The 23,671-nt window shown below is 34.9% G+C and overlaps 1 protein-coding gene across 1 annotated transcript in view; it reads left to right on the forward strand.

Annotated features, from left to right (window-relative positions):
• Positions 1-23,671, forward strand: part of LOC101900750 (uncharacterized) — a 112,440-nt gene that overhangs the window by 70,916 nt on the left and 17,853 nt on the right. The window contains exons 6-16 of the mRNA XM_059118529.1: positions 9,665-9,868; positions 9,931-10,038; positions 10,115-10,255; positions 10,324-10,476; positions 10,542-10,672; positions 11,533-11,686; positions 11,752-12,152; positions 12,216-12,542; positions 13,259-13,475; positions 22,129-22,335; positions 22,392-23,644. Of these exons, the coding sequence (XP_058974512.1) occupies positions 9,665-9,868; positions 9,931-10,038; positions 10,115-10,255; positions 10,324-10,476; positions 10,542-10,672; positions 11,533-11,686; positions 11,752-12,152; positions 12,216-12,542; positions 13,259-13,475; positions 22,129-22,335; positions 22,392-23,644 (3,296 nt within the window). The remainder of the gene's footprint in view (positions 1-9,664; positions 9,869-9,930; positions 10,039-10,114; positions 10,256-10,323; positions 10,477-10,541; positions 10,673-11,532; positions 11,687-11,751; positions 12,153-12,215; positions 12,543-13,258; positions 13,476-22,128; positions 22,336-22,391; positions 23,645-23,671) is intronic.

Raw genomic sequence — 23,671 nt, forward strand, 5'->3', positions numbered from 1 at the left:
TACATGGACAGACGGACGGACGGATATGCATAAATCGACTCAGAATGTGATTTTATGCAGATCATTAAAAGGAACTATGGGTCTATCGCGTTTCCTTTTGCCTGTTACAAACAAATGCACAAAGACATAATACCCTGACCACCTTGTGGTGTAGGGTATAATGATGTGATTTCCAATTAATGCTAATCCGCCTATTTGTTAATAGAGTGCCATATCTAATGTAATTCCGTTGCACAAAAAGTAATTCAATCTCAGAGACAATTATTTGAAGAGAGGTTACATGAAGAGAGGTATCGTTGCTTAATTTCTATGCAATATTGAACATGGCTTGAAGTATTTATTTAATTTATATTATTTTGTTGATTTATGTCGAACTCCAAATAAAAAAGCTATAACTTTTTGATTTCAATGCATATCAACACGAAGAATTTGATAGAAAGATAAAGGGAACTTTGTATATAAAATAAAAATTTGCTAGCTCTAAAAACGCATTTTATAGTTATGTCATTATTTGAGTAATTGATAATGTATAGTTGTTTATTAAATTGTTTAAAAATTGACTTTATCAGCACTCGAAAATAAGCAGCGCTGTCGGCAAACTCAATTTGAACGTTTCTACGTCGATATCTTTATTCTTATTCCTTAAAAAATTACACGAAATTAAAATGGAACCATATAGAGGACTATGCATTTGTTTATTAAATTAGTTAAGATCTCACTTAAAATATTGTTAACCAAAAAAAATCATTTGCACTTTGTATATTTGTTTTTACTCATTTTTGAGTCAAAATCCCGTTTCCTATAATCGCACTTAAATTTGCGAGCCACTGTGGCAGCATTTATAATGTGTGGATGATCCTTTGTTGTGGATTATTTCAAAAACACGGTCCGGCATTGATTCCACTATTTTTTTAAGGAGATCCGAATTAATTTTTCCCAGACTTGTTTAATTCTTACATCTAGCTCTGTTACTGTTATTATGCCGACATTTTGGGCATTATTTGCGTAAACTTTACGGACATTGTATCCCCACAAGTCCGGATCATTAAGTTCATTAAACCAACATTTCGATTGTTTAGAAACATGGATTCACACATTTTCCATCCATAAATCATCTTTCAACAGTTCGTTATAAATTGTACTGTTCTTTTTGTAGGAGTGAAAGAGATATTTGATTTGCCCACACCATAACGCTGCCGTCACCGAAATTACGTTTCGAACATCGTTTGACCTGAAGTCGTGCCAATAGGATGAGTATGAGTCAGGACCGTCTAGATTAAATTTCTTTTCGTCAGAGAAAATTACTTTTTTCCCCTTTTTTACATTTTCTTGCAAATTTAAGACGATCCACTTATGATGCTTTCTTATACCCTTATATAAGTTTAGACCTAACAAACAGTGTAAAATTCTAAGACGATTTAGCCCTCTCAGTTCGTCCGTCTGTCCGTCTGTCCGTCTATTGTAATCACACTAGAGGCAAAACGAATAAAGATAGGAAGCTAAAATGTTGTACCAATCTGCTTTTGTCTGCTGGCAGGTCAAGTACGAAGATTGGCTATATCGGTCCACCATATCGTATAGCCCTCATATAACGATATTCGGTATTTTGATGCTTTTTAATAATTGTTTGAATTCTATACAAGAAGTTCTTCGTGACTACTTCGAAGAAGTTCTTCGTGACTTAAGTTCGTAATGGGTACTACAGCCTAAGATAAAAAATACTTATGCAGCAATACGTCTTCGTATAGCATCCACATAAAAGTTTTTATGGATAATATTCAGCTTTTTAAAAACAAATTTCCCATCTGCTTTTATAGGAATCTTCTTCTTAAAATATCACCAAAAAGTGAACAAGAATAATAAAAAACAAATGTTTACTTTCAAAAAGCACCGTTAAGCGTTTTTATAGCATACTTGTGGTAAGATTATGATTCGATATAGCTATGGAAATCAGAATTTTGAACATATGACCTCAGTAGGCAGGGCCCTGTTAGTCCACGGTTTCTCATAGTCTCCATGTAACGGTATCTCACGATATTTGGTATTTTGACGATTTAAGCCACAGAGTATTAAAAGTTCGTCCCGTTTTGTCTTGTTATTGTTGCATTTCTCGAGGATGATAATTGTTACGTCCGACGACAGAAAATATCGCCTAGAAAAAGATACACAGCGAATAATTAATCTGGATCATATTCAAGAAGTGAAACCAAACATCCTGGAACGAACGTGCAAAATCTTAAGGTCATGAGAACGAGGTTCATCCCATAAACAATATACTTGGAAAATATTTGTTTCTAAGAAAATTCGAATATAACACATTTAGATCTCCGAGCAGTAAGTCATTTTGCACGCGTTTAATGGTCAGGTTCTAATTTATTGCCGAAGCCCGTCTCCTCCACAAATCTCTTTACGGATATATTGAGCACACGATTTTTGGCACTTGCAGCATGTTTTATACCCTCCCCAAACTATGGCGAATATGTTAACTTTGTCGTTTCATTTGTAACCTTTTCATGCAAACATTTTTGAGGCTACAAATATTTAATATAATACCCACAATAACATTATCTCCCGATATTCGGTATTTCAGAGTTGGACGCGATATTAGATATATCTGCGTGAGTATCACACAACGATAAGGTCCACATTTCGATATGTTTAATATTGTGATCGCCATACCGATTTGAGTGACTTTCCAATCAACTATTTAAAGTCTCATTTGAATTTCCCAACCGAACTCACCCAGAGGAACATTTTTCGCATTTTGACAATAACCCCAGATTGACATTGTAGAAATTCAACAACAAATGATTCCACAATAACATAACTTTCATATAATAGAGGTTTCATAATATTTGCCCCAATTTCTCTCGCGTTTTTTCGTTTATCTGATTAAATACTGCTAATTAGATTCGTTCATTTAACTACGTAATTTGTGTAATTTGTTCCTTATTTCGTGGATTATATTTTCAAACAAATCTTCATGTATCGTACTAACTTTTCTGCTACACCAGTTCGGTAACAATATATTCATATTCAGTTTTTTCCTTAAATGGATTTCAGCTCCATTCGTTCACCCAATACTTAACTTGGCACTATTGAGTACTTTTCGTACAATTGTAGTACACATTTCCAAAACCACGTCCATATCTCGATTCTAGATACCAACAGTGACCTCAATATCAAATTTTAAGATTCCAGCCATTCCATTTAGTAGTTTTGAGAGAAGTTGGTGAATTTGGGAATGCGTACTATGATTGTTCGAAAAGTACTACGGGTTTTTCAATTTGGTATTGAGTGTATAGATATAGATTATGTAATGTATAGAGCTGGAAAGCTCGAAATATGGCAATGAGGTCTCTTTTGGTATCTGGTGTGTGAACTGTGTACTATAATTGTCCAAAAAATACTAAATGGTAATAATATTGCATCACTGTTTGTTTTTTTGGATATGCGTACTAAATGTTACGATATTTGTTACTGGATTAGAGCTGAAATTCGTTTGTTTTTTTGTGGGTTTACACATGGAGACGATAAAATAGTTCTGAACAGAAAAATTGGATGTAGATCCATTCTGTAATGGTTTGACTACTATCCTCCTCGGTCAAATTTTAAAGTGAAAAATTTTGAAAAAAAAAATGTAAAAATATTTCAATTATTCTTTCCAAAAATGAAAAACTTGAATAATGATTTAGAAAATCTTGAAAATCTTAAAATTAAATCGGTTGTTTGAAGTTAGGATTAGAATATTTTAACAAAAAGAAAAAAATATGCACTTTAAGTACTAAAAATGCCTAACACGAACTCTTCTCTTAATTTTATGGTGGACTTTTCGCTGACGAAGCAGCGGGCTCTTGCTAGTAAAAGCAGTATTTTTTAATTGGGTCTGTGGTGTAATTCTCTAACAAAGTTAATTATCTAGTACAGCAATTTTCCAATTTTCCACAAATTAACAAAATTGTTTGGCAAATTACCGACGAAAATAATATCTCATGAGAAACAGAAATATCAAATGCAGATCAGCATAGTTGTTGATGGCTTCAAAATGCCAAAATATGCCAAATATTCAGGATGTTTCAATGTCCGACCATGTAGGCTGTACTGGATTTTTTTATCTCTTAGCCTTACGACTTCAGAAGGTATATATAAATTGATTCGCCCAACATGTGTCCCATAAAAACAATGGTTTCAGTTCATTTTAGTCGACGTAACCATGTGCTCCGTCCCTCTTTCTGATCTGTTTGGTAAGCACCATGGCTCAATAAGAAAGGTTGCTCAACTTAAAAGAAAACTAGAAAAATGCAACTCTGTACTGGAGTCTTATTATGTCAAATAGACTTTTAAAACATGCAACAATTGGGTTTGTCTATCAATATTTTTTTTCACAAAAATAATATAATCCACTCATAAACAAACGTTGTTTTTATAAAAACAACAATAATGGGATTTCGCCTGACGATTTTGCAACAACAAAATACTATGGTATCCCAAACAAGCAAGCCAAACTCTGTTCTATTAATAGACACAGGCACGGTCGACGAAGGGGTTTTTGTTGTAACAGACAAAACAAACTTACATGGTTATGTTACTTCGTTCAGGTTGAACGAAAGCATAACAAAGTGGAGAAAGATGTAAATGTTTATAAGTGCGGTTGTAAGATTTAGAAGATTTTCCAAAAGAATTTTAGTTTTATGTAATTCTTTTGTTCCTCTTCTATTGAGCTTACGATCTCGTCACTTGGGTAAAAAATGTTTTTTGTCATAGAAGTTATTTTTTTAAATAACTTCTGGGGAGAATATCCCAGACAAGAAACAAGGGAACTGATGAGGATTGGTGGCTCTTTCCGAAACCTAGGTATTCCCTGCCTTACCCCCTGGTAAACATTACCATCGTTCTCCACTCATAAACAAACGTTGTTTTTATAAAAACAACAATAATGGGATTTCGCCTGACGATTTTGCAACAACAAAATACTATGGTATCCCAAACAAGCAAGCCAAACTCTGTTCTATTAATAGACACAGGCACGGTCGACGAAGGGGTTTTTGTTGTAACAGACAAAACAAACTTACATGGTTATGTTACTTCGTTCAGGTTGAACGAAAGCATAACAAAGTGGAGAAAGATGTAAATGTTTATAAGTGCGGTTGTAAGATTTAGAAGATTTTCCAAAAGAATTTTAGTTTTATGTAATTCTTTTGTTCCTCTTCTATTGAGCTTACGATCTCGTCACTTGGGTAAAAAATGTTTTTTGTCATAGAAGTTATTTTTTTAAATAACTTCTGGGGAGAATATCCCAGACAAGAAACAAGGGAACTGATGAGGATTGGTGGCTCTTTCCGAAACCTAGGTATTCCCTGCCTTACCCCCTGGTAAACATTACCATCGTTCTCCACTCATAAACAAACGTTGTTTTTATAAAAACAACAATAATGGGATTTCGCCTGACGATTTTGCAACAACAAAATACTATGGTATCCCAAACAAGCAAGCCAAACTCTGTTCTATTAATAGACACAGGCACGGTCGACGAAGGGGTTTTTGTTGTAACAGACAAAACAAACTTACATGGTTATGTTACTTCGTTCAGGTTGAACGAAAGCATAACAAAGTGGAGAAAGATGTAAATGTTTATAAGTGCGGTTGTAAGATTTAGAAGATTTTCCAAAAGAATTTTAGTTTTATGTAATTCTTTTGTTCCTCTTCTATTGAGCTTACGATCTTGTCACTTGGGTAAAAAATGTTTTTTGTCATAGAAGTTATTTTTTTAAATAACTTCTGGGGAGAATATCCCAGACAAGAAACAAGGGAACTGATGAGGATTGGTGGCTCTTTCCGAAACCTAGGTATTCCCTGCCTTACCCCCTGGTAAACATTACCATCGTTCTCCACTCATAAACAAACGTTGTTTTTATAAAAACAACAATAATGGGATTTCGCCTGACGATTTTGCAACAACAAAATACTATGGTATCCCAAACAAGCAAGCCAAACTCTGTTCTATAATGCGGAAACCTACAAAACTTGATTGGAATATTGGTATCTCTCAACAAAATTGAATCCAAGATAGTAGGACAAGATTGTTTTATCTCAAAACTAGACATTTTTTACTCGTTAAGGTGAAAAATATGAATTTATATTGTCCCTAAATTTGAACTAATTTCAAATTATTTTTCTTTTTATTCAAAACAATACACACACATATACAAACTGTGTATGTGTTTTGACAGAATAGGGGGTGCTCAAAGAAAAAAAAATTATTTAGGGGTTAACTTTGTTCTACCTTCTGTAATTATACCATGATAAGCACGATAACTCTTAAAAAGCGTATCCGATTTAGTCAAATCTATACGTCCAGCCATTTCTACCAAAATTACATCGTGTTTACCGTACTCCCTGTTTCAAGGGGTTTTGAATAAGCCCAATAACTCTTTTTTTTTTTTTGTTTTTTTTTTTTTGTACCCTCCGTATCTCTATGATGGAGGCCATTTCGTTTGTAACACCTCGAAATATACATTTGAGACCCCACAAAGTATATATATTCTTGATCAGCACAAAATTCTATGTCGATTTAGCAATGTCCGTCCGTCTATCCGTCGGTGGAAATCACTCTAGCTTCCGAACGAAATGAAGTAGGTTGATGAAATTTTACTCAAATGTGTATTATGTCTGCAGGACTTTTGGTATTGAAAATGCTGTAAGTTCGGCTAAAAAAGCTGTAAGTTCGGCCGGGCCAAACTCTGAATACCCTCCACTATTTGGTACAAATTTAACAAGATTCAAAAAAATAAAATCCGTTAAAAATTCTGTTAATATCTTTAAAATACCTAATGTAGCCGTATATTAGAGTCTATACGACGACGTGGACCTGCATAGGTAACTTTTCTCACAAGCTATTACAATGCGAAACTTGAAAAAAAACCAGTAAAAAAAATCCTAAAGTCGGGCGGAGCTCCACGTAACAATTAAAAGTTTTTATGGGAGAATTCAATCATACACGCAATGATTATAATTATAATTTAAAGTTCAAAGGACTAAATATGCCGAAGCATTTGTATCTTTTAAATGACGGACGGATGAGCAATATATATGGGAGCTATATCTATATCTGTACCGATCTTCACCAAATTTGACATACTAGCTTCTAGACTGAATTCGGTCGTATGTGCCAAACTCCATCCCATTTGGGTATATTTTAGACGTTTGGTGCAAAATAAAATGTAAATCGGACGAAGTTATATATGGGAGCTATAACCAAATCTGAAACGATCTCGTTAAAATTTAGCAAAGGTATTTCTGAGCTGCATTTGATATATTTCCCCAAATATTGTTGTAACAGAATGCATATTACGGCCGCGGAGGACAAAAATAACAAATCGGATGAACAATATATATATCTGAACCGATTTCGATCAACTTTGGCATACTTATTTTCAGGCCTAACTTGGTTGTATGTGCAAAATTCCATAGTATTCGGGCCGATATTACACGTTTGGTGCACAATAAAAGGCAAATCGGACGAAGATATATATGGGAGCTATATCTAAATTTTTACCGATTATCTCCAATTTTAATAGGGTTCGTCCTTGAGCCAAACAAATGTTGTTTGGAAAATTTCATCTCAATCGGATAATAAATGGGACCTGCATTTTGTCCACAAGAATACATAGACAGACGGACGGACGGACAGACGTACTGACATGAATAAATCAACTTAGAAAGTGATTCTATGGAGATTCTCAAAAGTAACTATGGGTCTATCTCGTTTCCTTTTTCATGTTACAAACAAATCCACAAAGACATAATACCCTTACCACTATGTGGTGTAGGGTATAGAAATCTGTTTATAATGCAGCTAAAATCATCAAAATACCGAATATAGGGACGTAGCATAGTGGTTACAAAACGTGGATCTGCACAGACAATTTTCTGTCATAGGCTGTAGTATTCATTACGAACTTCAAATACAAAATTTGAAACACTTTCGGTAAATAATGTCGCTAAAATCATCAAAATACCGAATATCGGGAGGTACCGTTATATGGGGGCTATACGAAGACCTGTACTTGCACAGACAATTTTATGTCGTAGGCTGTAGTATTCATTACGAACTTCAAATACCAAATTTGAAATAGTTCCGGCAAATAATGTCGCTAAAATCATCAAAATACCGAATATCGGGGGGGTACAGTTACATGGGGGTTATACGAAGACGTGAACCTACATGGCCCATTTTCTGTTTTATGCTGTAGTATCTATTACAAACTTCAAATACTAAATTTGAAACAATTCCGGTAAAAAATGTCGCTGGAATCATCAAAATACCGCATATTGGGAGGTACCGTTATATTGGGGCTATACGAAGACGTATAGATCCGCCCATTTTCAATACTAAAAGTCCTGCAGATATTGTACACATTTGAGTAAAATTTTATCAACTTACTTCATTTTGTTCGGAAGCTAGAATGATTTCCACAGACGGACGGACATTGATAAATCGACATAGAATTTTATGCTGATCAAGAATATATATACTTCGTTGGGTCTGATATAAGTATTTCGAGGAGTTACAAACGGAATGACAAACTTAATATACCCTCCATACTATGGTGGAGGGTATAATAACACATATTATGTGCAAAGGTTAGAATATAAAGGTGCACTGCCTCAAAATAAACCACTTCAATTTTCTTGCAAAGAAAACACCTTCCAATATTTTCAAATTAAAGCTAACGTTTTTATTTTGAATTTATAATTATTTTTGAAACATAACTGACATAACTGTTATGCGTATACATAAAATGTCGGTCAAAATCATTTTGACAATGAGATGTTGTCAAATGGATAATTATGAAAGAATTAGAAGCATATAATTGCATGACTTTACATTCTTAATACTTCCATGTTGTGACTTCAACACCCAACTTTAAATCTGTCAGTACAGTTACATGGTCGACCTATATTGTCCATTTCAATACCAAAAGTCCTACTGACCTAGCTGAATTGCCAGACCTGAATAGATTTTTTTATCCTACTTCATTTCGTTCGGAAGCTGGAGTGATTTCCCCAGACGGACAGAGCGGCGGATGTCGCTAAATCGACATCAAGAATATTTATACTTTGTGGGGTCTAAATTCATATTTCGAGGTGTTACAAACGCAATGTCAAACTTAATATATCCTCCATACTACGGTGGAGGATATAAAAATGAAATTAGAACACAAAACGTCATATCGCGTTTGACATTATGGAGTCAGATAAGCTGGGTTTCGCTGCTAACTGGTGATAATTGAGCCACACTACAAACCCATCTGTTATGTATGTAGCGTAGAGGGTACTTGTAATTTTACGGATACTTTTCAGAATTATCCATATTTATTAGACAATCTTATTAATAATATCATTATTATTATTATTATTATTATTATTATTATTATTATTATTATTATTATTATTATTATTGTTATTATTATTATTATTATTATTATTATTATTATTATTATTATTATTATTATTATTATTATTATTATTATTATTATTATTATTATTATTATTATTATTATTATTATTATCATTATTTGACTATGCCCAACCATGTTCGTGCAGAGATGTGGTTTTAAATTATTAACTTAATCCATGATAATTTATTTTTATTCTTACGCAGGAAACCGTAGAAGACACAGGGTCCGAAAGTGCCTCTGGAGACGTTGATAAAACTGTGAAAAGGCGAAGACGTTACCTTCAAAAGCGACGTTCCGTTGTTAATCCCGATGAAAATTTCCATTTCTACTGGTTAATGGTGTTGACAATTTGTGTTTTGTACAATTTATGGACGCTTATTGTTCGTCAAAGTTTTCCCGAGCTGCAGGTATGTTTAAAGCTCCGTACAATGCCTGTTGTGTTTTGGTGACAAGTTTTCTCATTTAATAGCAAGCGGTTCCGACATTTTGGTTTTTATGTGATAGCGTAACAGATGTGGTATTTGTTATTGACATTATCGTCCAGTTGAGAACTGGATATTTGGAACAAGGTCTCATGGTATGTATTGCGGTTGTCTGTTGGCCCCAAATCGAGGTTTCTCGAGTCATAATACAATTCGATCGTTTGTATCCAGGTTTACGATGACAAGAAATTGGCTAGCCATTATATACATTCTAGAAATTTTGTATTGGACATGATCTCGCTGGTTCCGTTTGATCTGCTGCAGCTGCGAATGGGTCCTCAGCCATTGTTACGTTTTACTCGCTTCTTTAAGGTACATTAACATTTTTGTCCGGTTCTTCTTTATTGGAAATACATTGAGACGGGTATCTCTACTCACAGGTTTATAGATCTGTTCGTTTTTACTATATTGTTGAAAGTAGAACTGTTTGGCCAAATTTATGGCGTGTTGTTAACCTAATTCATATCCTGTTGATACTGGCCCATTGGTTCGGTTGTTTCTATTATTTATTATCCGAAGCAGAAGGCTTCCAGGTAAGTGCAACACACATTTATTGCTGTCTCCCAACATTCTTATATGAAGTGAATATTTGTTTCAGGGTGACTGGGTTTACCCATACCGTCCGGGAGATTATGCTACATTGACTCGAAAATATTTGGGAAGTTTGTATTGGTCAACTCTTACCTTGACCACAATTGGTGATTTGCCAACACCGGAGACAAATGCAGAGTAAGTCTCATAATCATGTTTGAAATAAATGAAAAAGTGTGTACAATCGTAAGCGCGGATTTGAATCCCAGTTTTGTACCATGTTTAGAACTTAGAAGGACAGCCTTCTCTGTTGGCGAACTGTAAACTTTTGCCTTATGTTATGCAAATCAAATTCAGATAGAATCAAACTGAGAACATGACTTGTTGGGCTTGTACACGGATTTCATGTATAGGTACATCGATGTAAATCGAGTTAACATCTGGGAGCTGGGAGATTCATATCAACATGTGACATTCGCCGGCAGTAGATGTGGTTGACCTTCTAGCTTTACATTGATTTACATTGGGTTATTGTGTTACTCCTTAGCGACAAGCACACTAAAACTATAACTAATTACATACATACATATTTTGTATTCAATATTTCGTACTCAAATCAAGACCAAATTTTTCGGTGGACGGCCCAAGATCGATCCCGAGGCGCGGAATCAAATCCAGATTACTTCAGTTTGGTTCAAGCTATGGGTATGCATATAACTTTACGTATAACTAAGAAACCTCTCTGGAATAAATATCGGCAAAAAAAAAGTTGAGGGCTGTCCGCCAGTCGTAAGAAATTTAACGAACAAGCCAAGCCTAGTGTTGTAATTTGCATTAATCTTTTTATTTCTTCTTGATAAGAATAAATAGAATCAAAGTTTTCGAAAATCTCGGACAGCCTTCAACTGTTGATTGTGATATTCATTTCAAGGAGTACATAGTTCCTTCATAACCATCTTTGTATGTGAAGTCATCCTTGTTTTCGAAAACTTTGATGAATCCTATTTAGGAGTGTGACTAGGTAAACGATTAATCCTAAAATTATGGTTCAATTTCAGATATGTCTTCACCATAGTGAGTTATTTAATTGGTGTTTTTATCTTTGCCACCATTGTCGGCCAAGTTGGCAATGTGATTACCAACCGAAACGCAAATCGCCTCGAATTTGAAAGGCTGCTGGATGGAGCAAAAACCTACATGAGACACCATAAGGTATGGTAACTTTTAGCACCCAGTTGACTAGATTTAGTATAGATACGATTGTTAACATCTTACAGGTGCCTGGTGGTATGAAGCGGCGAGTTCTTCGTTGGTACGACTACAGTTGGTCCAGAGGTCGCATCCAAGGTGGTGGCGACATAAATACAGCCCTTGGCCTTTTACCAGATAAACTGAAGACGGAATTGGCATTGCACGTAAATTTGAGTGTTTTAAAAAAAGTCACCATTTTTCAAGAATGCCAACCAGAATTCCTGCACGACCTGGTGCTAAAAATGAAGGCGTATATCTTCACTCCTGGAGATTCAATATGTCGCAAAGGCGAAGTGGCTAGAGAAATGTTCATAATAGCAGACGGCATCTTGGAAGTGTTGAGCGAAACGGGCAAAGTGTTGACAACCATGAAGGCGGGTGATTTTTTCGGCGAAATCGGAATATTAAACTTAGATGGCCTTAACAAGTAGGACAATGGCAAAGGAAATACATTCTTAAATACTCAAATTGATCTTTATACAAATTCCAGACGAACTGCAGATGTTCGATCGGTAGGGTATTCCGAGCTTTTTTCCCTATCCCGTGAAGATGTATTGGCGGCTATGAAAGACTACCCAGAGGCTCAAGAAATACTTCAAACGCTGGGAAGAAAACGTCTAATGGAAGTCAGATGTGTTAATAAGAAACACGCCAAAGCCAAGGCGGACAAGGATGCAGCCAATCACCAAGGACATCACCACAGCCATAGCCACCATGTTAATCACAGTGATAGTAGCGAAAATAGTGCCTCAAAGAAGATTGTCGATAAATTGAGACATGATGTCAAAGGATTCCGAAGTGTACTTAAAAAAACCAGGTAATTCAAACATCTATTAGATATGGGAATTGTTGTGGCGTGGCTGATACAAAAGTTAACCTTTTTTTTTTTTTTTTTGACCCAACACCACAGATCCTAACGAAATTTGGCATGAGGCCAGGTTAGGATCACAATAGAAGTCTATATTTTAAGCCTTTTAAGCAAGGTGAAACATTGCAGTAGGTCAGATCTTTAGGCAGATGATGATCGGATAAAGGTTTTGCGGGCAAACTGAATTATAATTTTGTGTGAGAATTATCAAAATTCCGATACAATTGTGAATACCTTTTTACTTAAATAATGATATATCCAAACATATACAAGGGACTGGATTTTAATATGGTACCGAGCAAGTGCCAGATACAACTCTCGCATCACAATATAAAAATATTTGAAGACTCAAATTCAGGTTGCTGCAAGATATAGGATTCACATCGCTAGGACTATTCGAAAGGAGGAACGTAATAATATCAATTCCCAACCTTTAAATGCAAGAACAAGTCCTATTATTGATCTCAGTATCTCAAAGCGTTATTTCATGCTAAGCAAAAGGGTTTTAGATCTTGAGAAAGTCTTGTGTAGGGGTTCACATTGTCGGCCCCGCTCAGCTTCAGCCTTTGCACTTGTCTTACATTACCTAATAAAAAATCATAGAATTATAATCCTGAGATAGTAATATGATCAACGTATACATTTTGTTTTGGCAAACGTCTAAGAACATCACGAAGAAGTGATGAGTCATTGGAAATGCAGCCGCTACACAACACATCCCCTAAAAATGGAAAAACCATGCTGAAACGTATGTCCCGAGTGCGATCCGATGAAAAGGAAGAGTCGGCGGATGTGAAGGCCGAATTGCACGATAAAACTCCCAGTCCCATTGGGGCCGGGTTGCCGCTGTTGCAAAGACTGCGTTTACTCAAAGAGAAACAGGTATGTATGCGTCCCGCCTGTGTGTTTGTAAAATCTGTATTTCTTTTTTTCTTCTTCTTCATTATATATATATATATATATATATTTTTTTTTTGTTTTTGGTTTGCAACCACACATTCAGTTGCTGGTAATCATTATTTTCATTACTTGTATGTATGACGTCAGCATTTGACACAATAACTAATGATGATGGCGTTGATGCAAAATCACACTTTTGAAATGTGCTTATCCATCGAATAATGCACAACTCAATATGCGTATGCACCAGAAAAACGATCCGAAAATCAAAGTCAATCATCAATATTCATATCCGATATTCATGTGTTGTTTTAGATTCCGATAGAGACTATATGGAATAGAACGCGTTTGAAATCTAATAGATATCAAAATCTAGGCGCTCATCTGATTAGGATGGAACTTTGTTCTACGTAACTGAACTGATCACTAGGGTATGCCTCGCCATATCGTCAAATTCAATTCTTTGGTAATAGTTGAGCCAAACACAGTTATTGAATTAAAGTCAGAGGCGGCTTTCGCTGTGAATATTTTGGTCAGAGTACTAGAAATATTGCAAAGGAATTCTAGGAATCGAGCTTTGATATTTTGCATAACACTAAATGACGGTTCCTTTTAATATATGAAATAAAACAATGCAGCTCAGTCGACAATATATAAAAAATCAAATACTAGGGGCTGAGCGAATTTCGATTTCGATCTCATTTTGTACCGCACGATATCATACATTAGAGAATGCACTGCACTTTGGCTTCACGTTATTTTTCCTTAAATCACGTTTCAGTTCGACCAGAATTCTGCACACATTTCTAAATTAATATCTTTGGCACCCAGTCTTACCTTAAATTTCAAAAAAAAAACTAATCAGGTAATAAGAACTACACTGGCTTCTGTTGCACTGTGCAGCTATAAAACTATAAACAAATAAATCTCATCTTAAACTATATCTTTTTATATTCCTTTGACCACAAGGTTGTCAAGGTATTATGTCCTTGTGCATTTGTTTGTAACAGGTAAAAAGAAACGTGATAGACCCATCGATCCTTTTGATGACCTGCATAGAATCACATTCTGAGTCGATTTATGCATGCCCCTCAGATTTATGCATGCCCGTCTTTAAACTGTAGGTAGGTAGGTATCTTGCCCTCAACCAGGGTCTACATTGTTTACGGCCTAGCTATTAAAGCTATATAAATATCGAGCATAGCTTTTTGAAAAAACTGCATCCATGAAGACGGAAAAACTTAAAGAAAATAACAGCCAAAATAAAAAACAGTAAAGAGAGGTGAAGAGTCGGACGGGCCGACTATGTGTATTTAGTAGAGCTACCGTAACAGAAAAAATTATATTGGGAATTTATGTGAAGTAAATCATACCAACTTTTACCCAAATAACATTTCTAAATAGTGCATGATATGACTTCGATAAGGATTATATTAAAAATATTTATAGGAGCAATGGATATACCGAGTTTAATCGAATGGTAAAATTCCGTTGAATATGAAATGATGAAATGATATATATGGGAGCTATATTCAAATCTGAGCCGACCTCGATAAAATTTGACAAAGTTATTTCTGAGCTGTATATATATATATATATATATATATATATATATATATATATATATATATATATATATATATATATATATATATATATATATATATATATATATATATATATATATATATAGCCGACCTCGATAAAATTTGACAAAGTTATTTCTGAGCTGTATATATATATATATATATATATATCGTTACTACATCGTTATATCGTTACTACGGAGTCCATATTGCGGCTATGCAGGATAAATTCAACAAATCGAATGAACAATATGTATGGGAGCTATAGCTATGTCTGAACCGATTTCCACCAAATTTGACATTCTGGTTTCTAGACTCAATTTGGTCGTAAGTACCGAATTCCATTCCATTTGGGCTAATATTACACGTTTGGTGCACCATAAAAGGCAAATCGGACGAAGATATATATGGGAGCTATATCCAAATATTGACCGATCTGGATAAAATTTAGCAAGGGTATTTCTGAGTTATATTTGATATATTTCCCCAAATATCGTTGTTACTGACGTGCAAAATTCCATATTATTTGTGCTGATACTACAAGTTTGGTGCACAATATTAGGCAAATTGGACGAAAATATATATGGGAGTTATACCTAAATTTTGACCGATTATCTCCAATTTCAATAAGGTTCGTACTTGGGTCAAACAAATTATTTGTACAAAATTTCATCTGAATCGGGCAATAAATGCGACCTGTACTTGGTTTACAAAAATACATGCACAGACAGACAGACGGACGGGCATGCATAAATCGACTCAGAATGTGATTCTATGCAGATCATCAAAAGGATTTTTCTCGTTTCCTTTTTCTGTTGCAAACAAATGCACAAAGACATAATACCCTCACCACCTTGTGGTGCAGGGTATAAAAATCTATTCAGTTTTGGCTTATATTACATACAGGGTGAGCAATAGCCGTAAAATCGGATGATCTAAATAAAATATGGCAGAGGTATTTTCGAACAGTATCTGATGCCCGGTATCGAATATCATTGTTGAGGAGTGCATGTGGGAGTACATGGGAACTTTATTCTTATCTGAACCGATCTCGATAAAATTTAACAGAGGTATTTTCTGATGTCAGGTACCAAATATCATTCATGTGGAGTACATGTTACGCATGTGAGGACTTAACACCCCAAATCGGATGAAACATATATATGGGAGCTATAGCTTTATCTGAACCGTGTATGTACTTACTTCTAGACTGAATTCGGTCGTATGTGCCAAAATTCAGGTAATTTGGACTGATATTGGCCGCTTGGTACAGAACCCGAAATCGGTTGAAGATATATATGGGAGGTATATATAAATTTGAAACGATTCTCACCAATTTCTATAGAGTTCGTCCTTGTGCCAAACAAACATTGTTTGGAAAATTTAATCTCAATCGGATAATAAATGCGACCTGCATTTTGTTCACAAAAATACATGGACAGGCGGACGGAAAGTGATTCTAAGACGATATTCAAAAAAAAAAAACTATGGGTCAATCTCGCTTCCTTCTCCATGTTACAAATAATTCACAAAGACATAATAATACCCTTACGACTATGTGGTGTAAGTGTATAAAAGTAACAAGTAATAAAAGTGTAAGCTCGGCCGGGCCGAACTTTTACCCTCCACCACTTGGAAAGAATTTAGCAATTTTCAAAAAAATACAATCCGTTAAAAATGCTGTTAAAAATATCAAATGTAGCCGTCATATTAGGGTCTAAACGATGAAGTCGACCTGCATTCAATTTTGTCATAACACATTATAATATTTAAATGCGAAACATGGAAAAAAAATCGGTGAATAATGTATTATTATATGGGGGCTATACCAAAATGTGGAACTGCACAGACAATTGTCAGCATAAGGCTGCAGTATCCATTACTAACTTCAAATACCAAATTTCAAACAATTCCGATGAATAATGTCCCCAAAATCATCAAATACCTGGGGACCTAAATGGCCCATTTTCAATACCAAAAGTCCTGCAGACATAATATACATTTGAGTAAAATTTTATCAATCAACTTAATTTCGTTCGGAAGCTAGGGTGATTTCCACAGACCGACGGACATAGCTAAGTCAACATAGAATTTTGTGCTGATCAAGAATATATGTACTTTGTGGGGTCTAAAATGTATATTTCGAGGTGTTATAAACGGAATAACAAACTTAATATACTCTCCATACTACGGTGAAGGGTATAAAAAAACCAAAGCGTGGACCTATACATACAATGTTTCGCCACACGAACTAGGACTCATTATGACAAATACCAATTTTTAGACAAATCCGTGAAAAATGTGGCAAAAATCAAAATACAGAATATCGGGAGGTACCGTTACATGAGGACTATACCAGAACGTGGGTCGATATATTTGCATTTTCAATACCAACCATCCTAGACACAATACAAATTATTCTGCTAAATTTTGACGCTCTACGTCAAATAATGTAGGTTGTAGGGTAAGTGCGCATAAGTTCGTCATGTCCCAGTAGTCGGCAGTTTTGAAATTTAAACTTAAATAACTAAGAATAGAATTGACCAAATAATGAAATAATTGCAAAAAAGCGTCAACTGTGTTATCTGCTCTCTTTCTGTAAAAAAAACAATGGACTCCGATCATTTATGAAGAGAGAATAACGGGTTTTGGCAGTGAGTGTCTTCCAACGCGTGCGATAGTGCTTGTTTGTAAAGAAAAATTAGTGGTGGCGTCAATTTAATAATCGATTTAAGTAAATTAAATTTAATACTTTTGGAATCAGAAATATTTTATAATAGTAAATAACAGTCTAAAGATCATTTTATAACTTAAAAAACATACATAATCAAGAATTTTTCTCTTAAATTATTTAATGCCGACATTAGAAAGAGAAAAAAGAGATTTGCCAGTAGTCGGCAGGGGGTGAAAAATATCATTTTTGACCTATTTCACCAAAACTTGAAAAAAGTATTAAAAAATAATCCAAAAACTACTCACATAAAATATAGTTTTGAGTTGGCAGTTGCTTTAATTTGTGCTTTTTGACCAACTTTTCTAAATTAAGTAGGTTTTTTTTTAAATCAGCTATTTGACGTTGAAGATAGCGGTGGCATTTAAAAAAAATTTTGGTTATCTAAAGGAAAAAGATCAATTCACAAATTCCAAATATAAGAAAGGTACTTTTTTATTTAATCTCAATTTTTTTTCAATTGAAAATCCAAACGTTACTGAAGGAACCATACTATTCTTGATTTTCTACCTATATTTGGTTTAGAATGATAATTAAATAAAACACTATTTAAAAACGAAATTAGTTAATTAAACTGTGAATTAGTAATATAGCATTGTTTTATACTATTTGAAAGAAAAAAATATACAAAATAATATTTTTTTCTGAAATAGCATATGCCGACTACTGGCAAATAGTCATGCCGAGCATTGGAAAATTGGGCCGGCTACTATTTTATTAAAATTGCAATTTTTGCCAATTTTATATATACAAATTCAATTGTTGTTTATTATTCCAAAACTAAACAAAATTTGGAATCTGAACAACTTTATTTTTCTGCAATTGAAAGATTTCACTCAGAATGTCGAAAGATTGAAATATTGAAAAACCTAAAAGTGCCGACTACTGGTACACTTACCCTATCGTGATTTCAACAGCAGACGGACAACGTTAAATCGACTTAGAATTGTATGCTGATTATAAATATATACTTTATGGGGTCTACGACGAATATTTAGGGATATTACAAACGGAATGACAAAGTTAATATACCCTCCTTTCCAAGGTGGAGGGTATAAAAATAACAGGAAACAGAATTAGAGTTCTTGTAGTCACAGATCCATAGAAATGTTGTCAACATCACAAGATACGCATCATATTTTATTTAGAAGAGCGAATCAATCCTTGCATTTGATATTTTTTTGTTGTCCAATTGGTGACATTTCGAAACATTAGATACAGTAAATGTTTTAAAAATCATCAACCAATCTGTTTTAAAATATTATCTATAGCATTTTCAGATTAAATGAAACCTTTTGCAATTCAAATTAAACTTTTTGCAGCGGAAATGAAACCTTTTGCAGTGGAATTGAAACCTTTTGCAGTGGAAATGAAACCTTTTGCAGCGGAAATGAAACCTTTTGCAACCGAAATGAAACCATTTGCAACCGAAATGAAACTTTTTGCAAATCAAATGAAACTTTTAAATTTATAGAAGGAAAAATAACAAAACATTTTTATTTTTAGTAGTTTTTAAATTAAATCAATTAATTATAACTAATATATTGACAAAGAGGATTTTTATTGATTATAAATATCTACATTTATTTATATTATTTCTGAAATTTTCAATTATTGTAATAACAAATGGTTCTTTATTGATTTGATATAAAATGCTTCCATATTATTAAATCCCAAATGCTTAACGATAAAAAGAGAAATTTAAACAAATTTTGGCCTTTATAGGTATGGCCAGGACTGAAATGTGAAATTAAGCTTTACCACAATTTTTATAGTTATAGTATACTATTAATCTTACCTAATAAAGGATTCCCGCTTAGCAGCTTTATTGATCATTAAATCAACTATGATCATGATTGTATATACTTTATGGGGTCTACGACGAATATTTAGAGGTGTTACAAACCGAATGAGAAATTTATTATATCTCCCTTTCATGGAGGAGATTATAAAAAGGTACCTAATTCGGGTCCTTTGAAAAAAATACCTTGAAAAAACTTTTTTCAATCTTTCTGCATCTACACTTGTGTTTTATGGAAGCTTTAAAAAAATTATAAAAACATAGATATTAATAATCAATAAAAATTCCTCTTTAACTATATATTAGTTATAATTAGTTGATTTAATTTTAAACCTACTAAAAATAAAAATGTTTTGTTATTTTTTCTTCTAAAATTCTAAAAGTTTCATTTGATTTGCAAAAAGTTTCATTTCGGTTGCAAAAGGTTTCATTTCGGTTGCAAAAGGTTTCATTCCCGCTGCAAAAGGTTTCATTTCCACTGCAAAAGGTTTCATTTCCACTGCAAAAGGTTTCAATTCCACTGCAAAAGGTTTCATTCCCGCTGCAAAAAGTTTCATTTGAATTGCAAAAAGTTTCATTTAATCTGAAAATGCTATATATGTTTTAATAATTTGCCTTATCAATAATTTTGGGCAAACTTATAAAATAAAATAAAATATAAGAAAAACTAGAATTTCAGTTTTCTCTTTTACGGACTTATCTACTAGCAGGTCTGCTAAAGTACAGCATACTATGTTAGGCTTTAAAATGTTGATTTATAGTTGTCAAACTGCAAGAAGTTCTAAGGAATTATAATGGCTTCAAAGAAATTTATTTTTGACATGCGGATTTATAAACACATATTTTTTATACATATATATTTTGACCGTTAGTTTTCTGCGTTAATATTCTTCTACTCAGCCAAGGACCGTCATCTCAGCTCAGTCCTCGTATTTACATTGGCCCTATGGAGCGACACATTTTTAAATCAATGTTGCAGTGATTTTTCCTGTTTGGAACTGCGATTGCCTCAAACCAGCGGTGCTCAAAACCGTGTTCTAGAACATGAAGAGAAAAAAGAGAAAATTAAAATTCTGTTTTTCTTTATATTTTACGGTTCTATTAAATTGTTTTTAATCACGAATGTTTGCCAAAATAATTTATAAAGCAAATGGATAAAAAATATTTGTATAAATAATGACTTAACACTGTTTTGTTCTTGATTTAAATAAGCAAAGAGAAATTTGACTGAAAAGAGATATTTCTTCTTGAGCACCGCTGCTCAAACACATCTTCTAGCGTTGCTCTCTCTCTCTCTCTATAATCTTTGTGTTCCCGACAGGTTTTTATTTGGGGTAAATCTAACATTGCAAAAAATCAGATTTCATTCAGAATTACCAATAAGTATTTCAACTTACCTATAGACGGACCTAGTCGTTTTTCGCAGCTTTATACAAGTACATAGATATGTAGTTTCTTCATCAGCTCCAAATGACTCCAAGTATTCGTTGGTATTTCGTTTTTTTTTTCCATACCTTAGGGGTCACAAGAGCTTTAACGTTTAGACAAAATAAATAGTTATCGCTCGGATCAATCCATAAACTATCTCACAAAAACACTTCACACACACACACACGCAAATTGCTTTTGTATTCTTTCTTTATTTAAGCCCTACATACCAAACGAAATTGAGATTAATATTATAAGAAGCTTACGAAGATAGGCCTTGAGCTTGAAAAAGGCATGACAAAATACAGCTAGGGATTAATCGAAGCAGAAATCTTATTTATAGGCTCATAGTTATTAGTTTGAGCCTATACTTAGACCTCACAAAAGCTCTTGCAAATTTGCTCTTCAATGACAGTTTTTTTTCCAAAAGCATAGATAAATGACGATATAGACAACGAAAAGTTAATTTTGTCTTTTTATCCAGGTGGCTCTCATCATGTTTTGCATATTCAACATGCTGATTTACGCGTTCAACCCACTCGACTTCGAAAACACATTTTATCGTTTTTCAAGATGTTCACTGGAATATTACCATATTTTTCGATGCCACTACATAGTTTTCACTTATCGTTTATTATGGAACAATTTTCAACTGACAAATATCCAACAGTTTTTTAAAATTGAGTAACTTCAATATTCTCACTCATACCCCTGAAACGATATAGACGACATCGGGTGATGCGATTTTTTCGAAGATAAATGGTGAGAGCATTTCGTTGTCTATATTTTCATTTGTCTATGCCAAAAGTCGTCAACAAAGAGTTCTGCAAGCTCTGTCAACATTTGTTTTATGATTCTCATATTAACTTTTTGGTATGTTGGGATTTCTCTTTTTGTTTTCGTGCTGTGTCCGGCGTGCTTTATTCGAATGTGAATTTTAATTTCACGTTTTAGTTCCGTTTTCGCTTATTTCGCATTTTGTTTTGGAATTGTTTGACAAATACACTGCCAACCCGCAAACTGAGTTACTGAGTGTCAATCCCCGCTCCTAAAGTAGTTTTGTATGTGTCTTTATGTGTCTTGCACTAGGATCGCGAAGAGCGAGCTGTTAAGTCTACACCACCACAGAAATCTCCACCTAACTCACATGTAACCTGTACGTTATCACCACAGGAATCGATACAGGAGGAACCCGAGAGGGAGATCAACGAGGGGTTGCCATTGATTCAACGCTTGCAGCAACTAAAGATCAAAAACGATCCTCCTGCTGCCCAGGGCACCGACCCCTCCCCACCGGTAAGTTTATTTTTTCATTCCTGACGCATTTCTGGTACCATGACCGATTCTTTCAGATCATGTCGGTAGGTGAAATTACAAAAAAAGTAGAAAACATATCGATTGCAAGTAGCAGCCATAGCAACACGGCGCCGACGTCTCTGGCAGTAGCCCAAATAAAACCGATGATGAAGGTGTCATTTAGACAAAGGATACAAAAACTACAAGAGGCGGCAGAGAGTTCAAGTGGCAACGGCACCAAAATACCACAAACTCAAAGCACAGAACCCAGTGAAAAACTGGCTACGACTGCGTCAGCCTCCAATGGAGGTGTAAAGAAGGAACCACCCAAATCATTAGCTGTTTTGAAAAGTGTTGAAGCAGAAACGCCTATGGCCGAGAGAGGGAATAGTGATGGGTCCAATGCATCGCACAAACAAATTTCCACCATTTCAAGTCAAATCATCAAACCGTCCACAGCAACATCCTCAATTGTATCCGATACAGATACACCTATTAAACCATGGTCCAAGCTTAAGTTGGCGACAATGATTTCGTCCAGTTATACCAGTTTAGCCACATCAAACACATCCTCAGACGACATATTTTCTCCATTGAAAAACAACTCCGATGGCAATATTCCACGACAGATATCGAAAGAAGGACAGCCTCAGAAGGCATCAAAAGCCCCACCTGTGCCTGCGAGGAAAAGGGGTTATCGTCAAGACGCCATGGGCCAATCGTCAAAAATTTCTGATAAGTGCAAACAGGTTAACTCAGGCAATGGGAACACTGACGCAAACGCCACCAGATCGAAACTTTATCAATCTGTATTCGACTTATCACCCGAATACAACGGATTGCCTTTTGTGAAACGTCTCAAAATTCTCAACGAAAGGCAAAAACTTGCCGAGCTAGAGAGCGCCCTTCAAACCCGTAGCTTCAGCTTGGACAGTTCCAAAACAACCAGCTGTGTTCCCATGCCTGAAGCACTGTACCGTTGCCATAGCGATACGGCGGGCATAAATTCGCAATTTGTATACGAGTCAAGTTCCACGACATCGACCAACACATCCGCGTCGCAGACCCCCAAGGGTGTCCCATCCACACAGTACCACAGACAACATCATTTAGATTCGGTGCAACACGATTATGCCCCCCTCAGTCCAGAGTCCAATGAAACATTCGAGAGGAGAAAACTAAAAAGCATCCTCAAGAAATTCAGTCACGAACGACAATACCGACGATCGCCGACAGGGACTGGCTGTGATGCGCCCACAGACTCGCAACCGCAACACAGGAGTCTCTCAATGGAGCCCACAGTGGAAGGGTACGTGGCGCGGCACAGTAAACTGTT

Source organism: Musca domestica, unplaced genomic scaffold, assembly GCF_030504385.1.
Source record: "Musca domestica strain aabys unplaced genomic scaffold, Musca_domestica.polishedcontigs.V.1.1 13, whole genome shotgun sequence".
Taxonomy (NCBI): Eukaryota; Metazoa; Arthropoda; class Insecta; order Diptera; family Muscidae; genus Musca; species Musca domestica.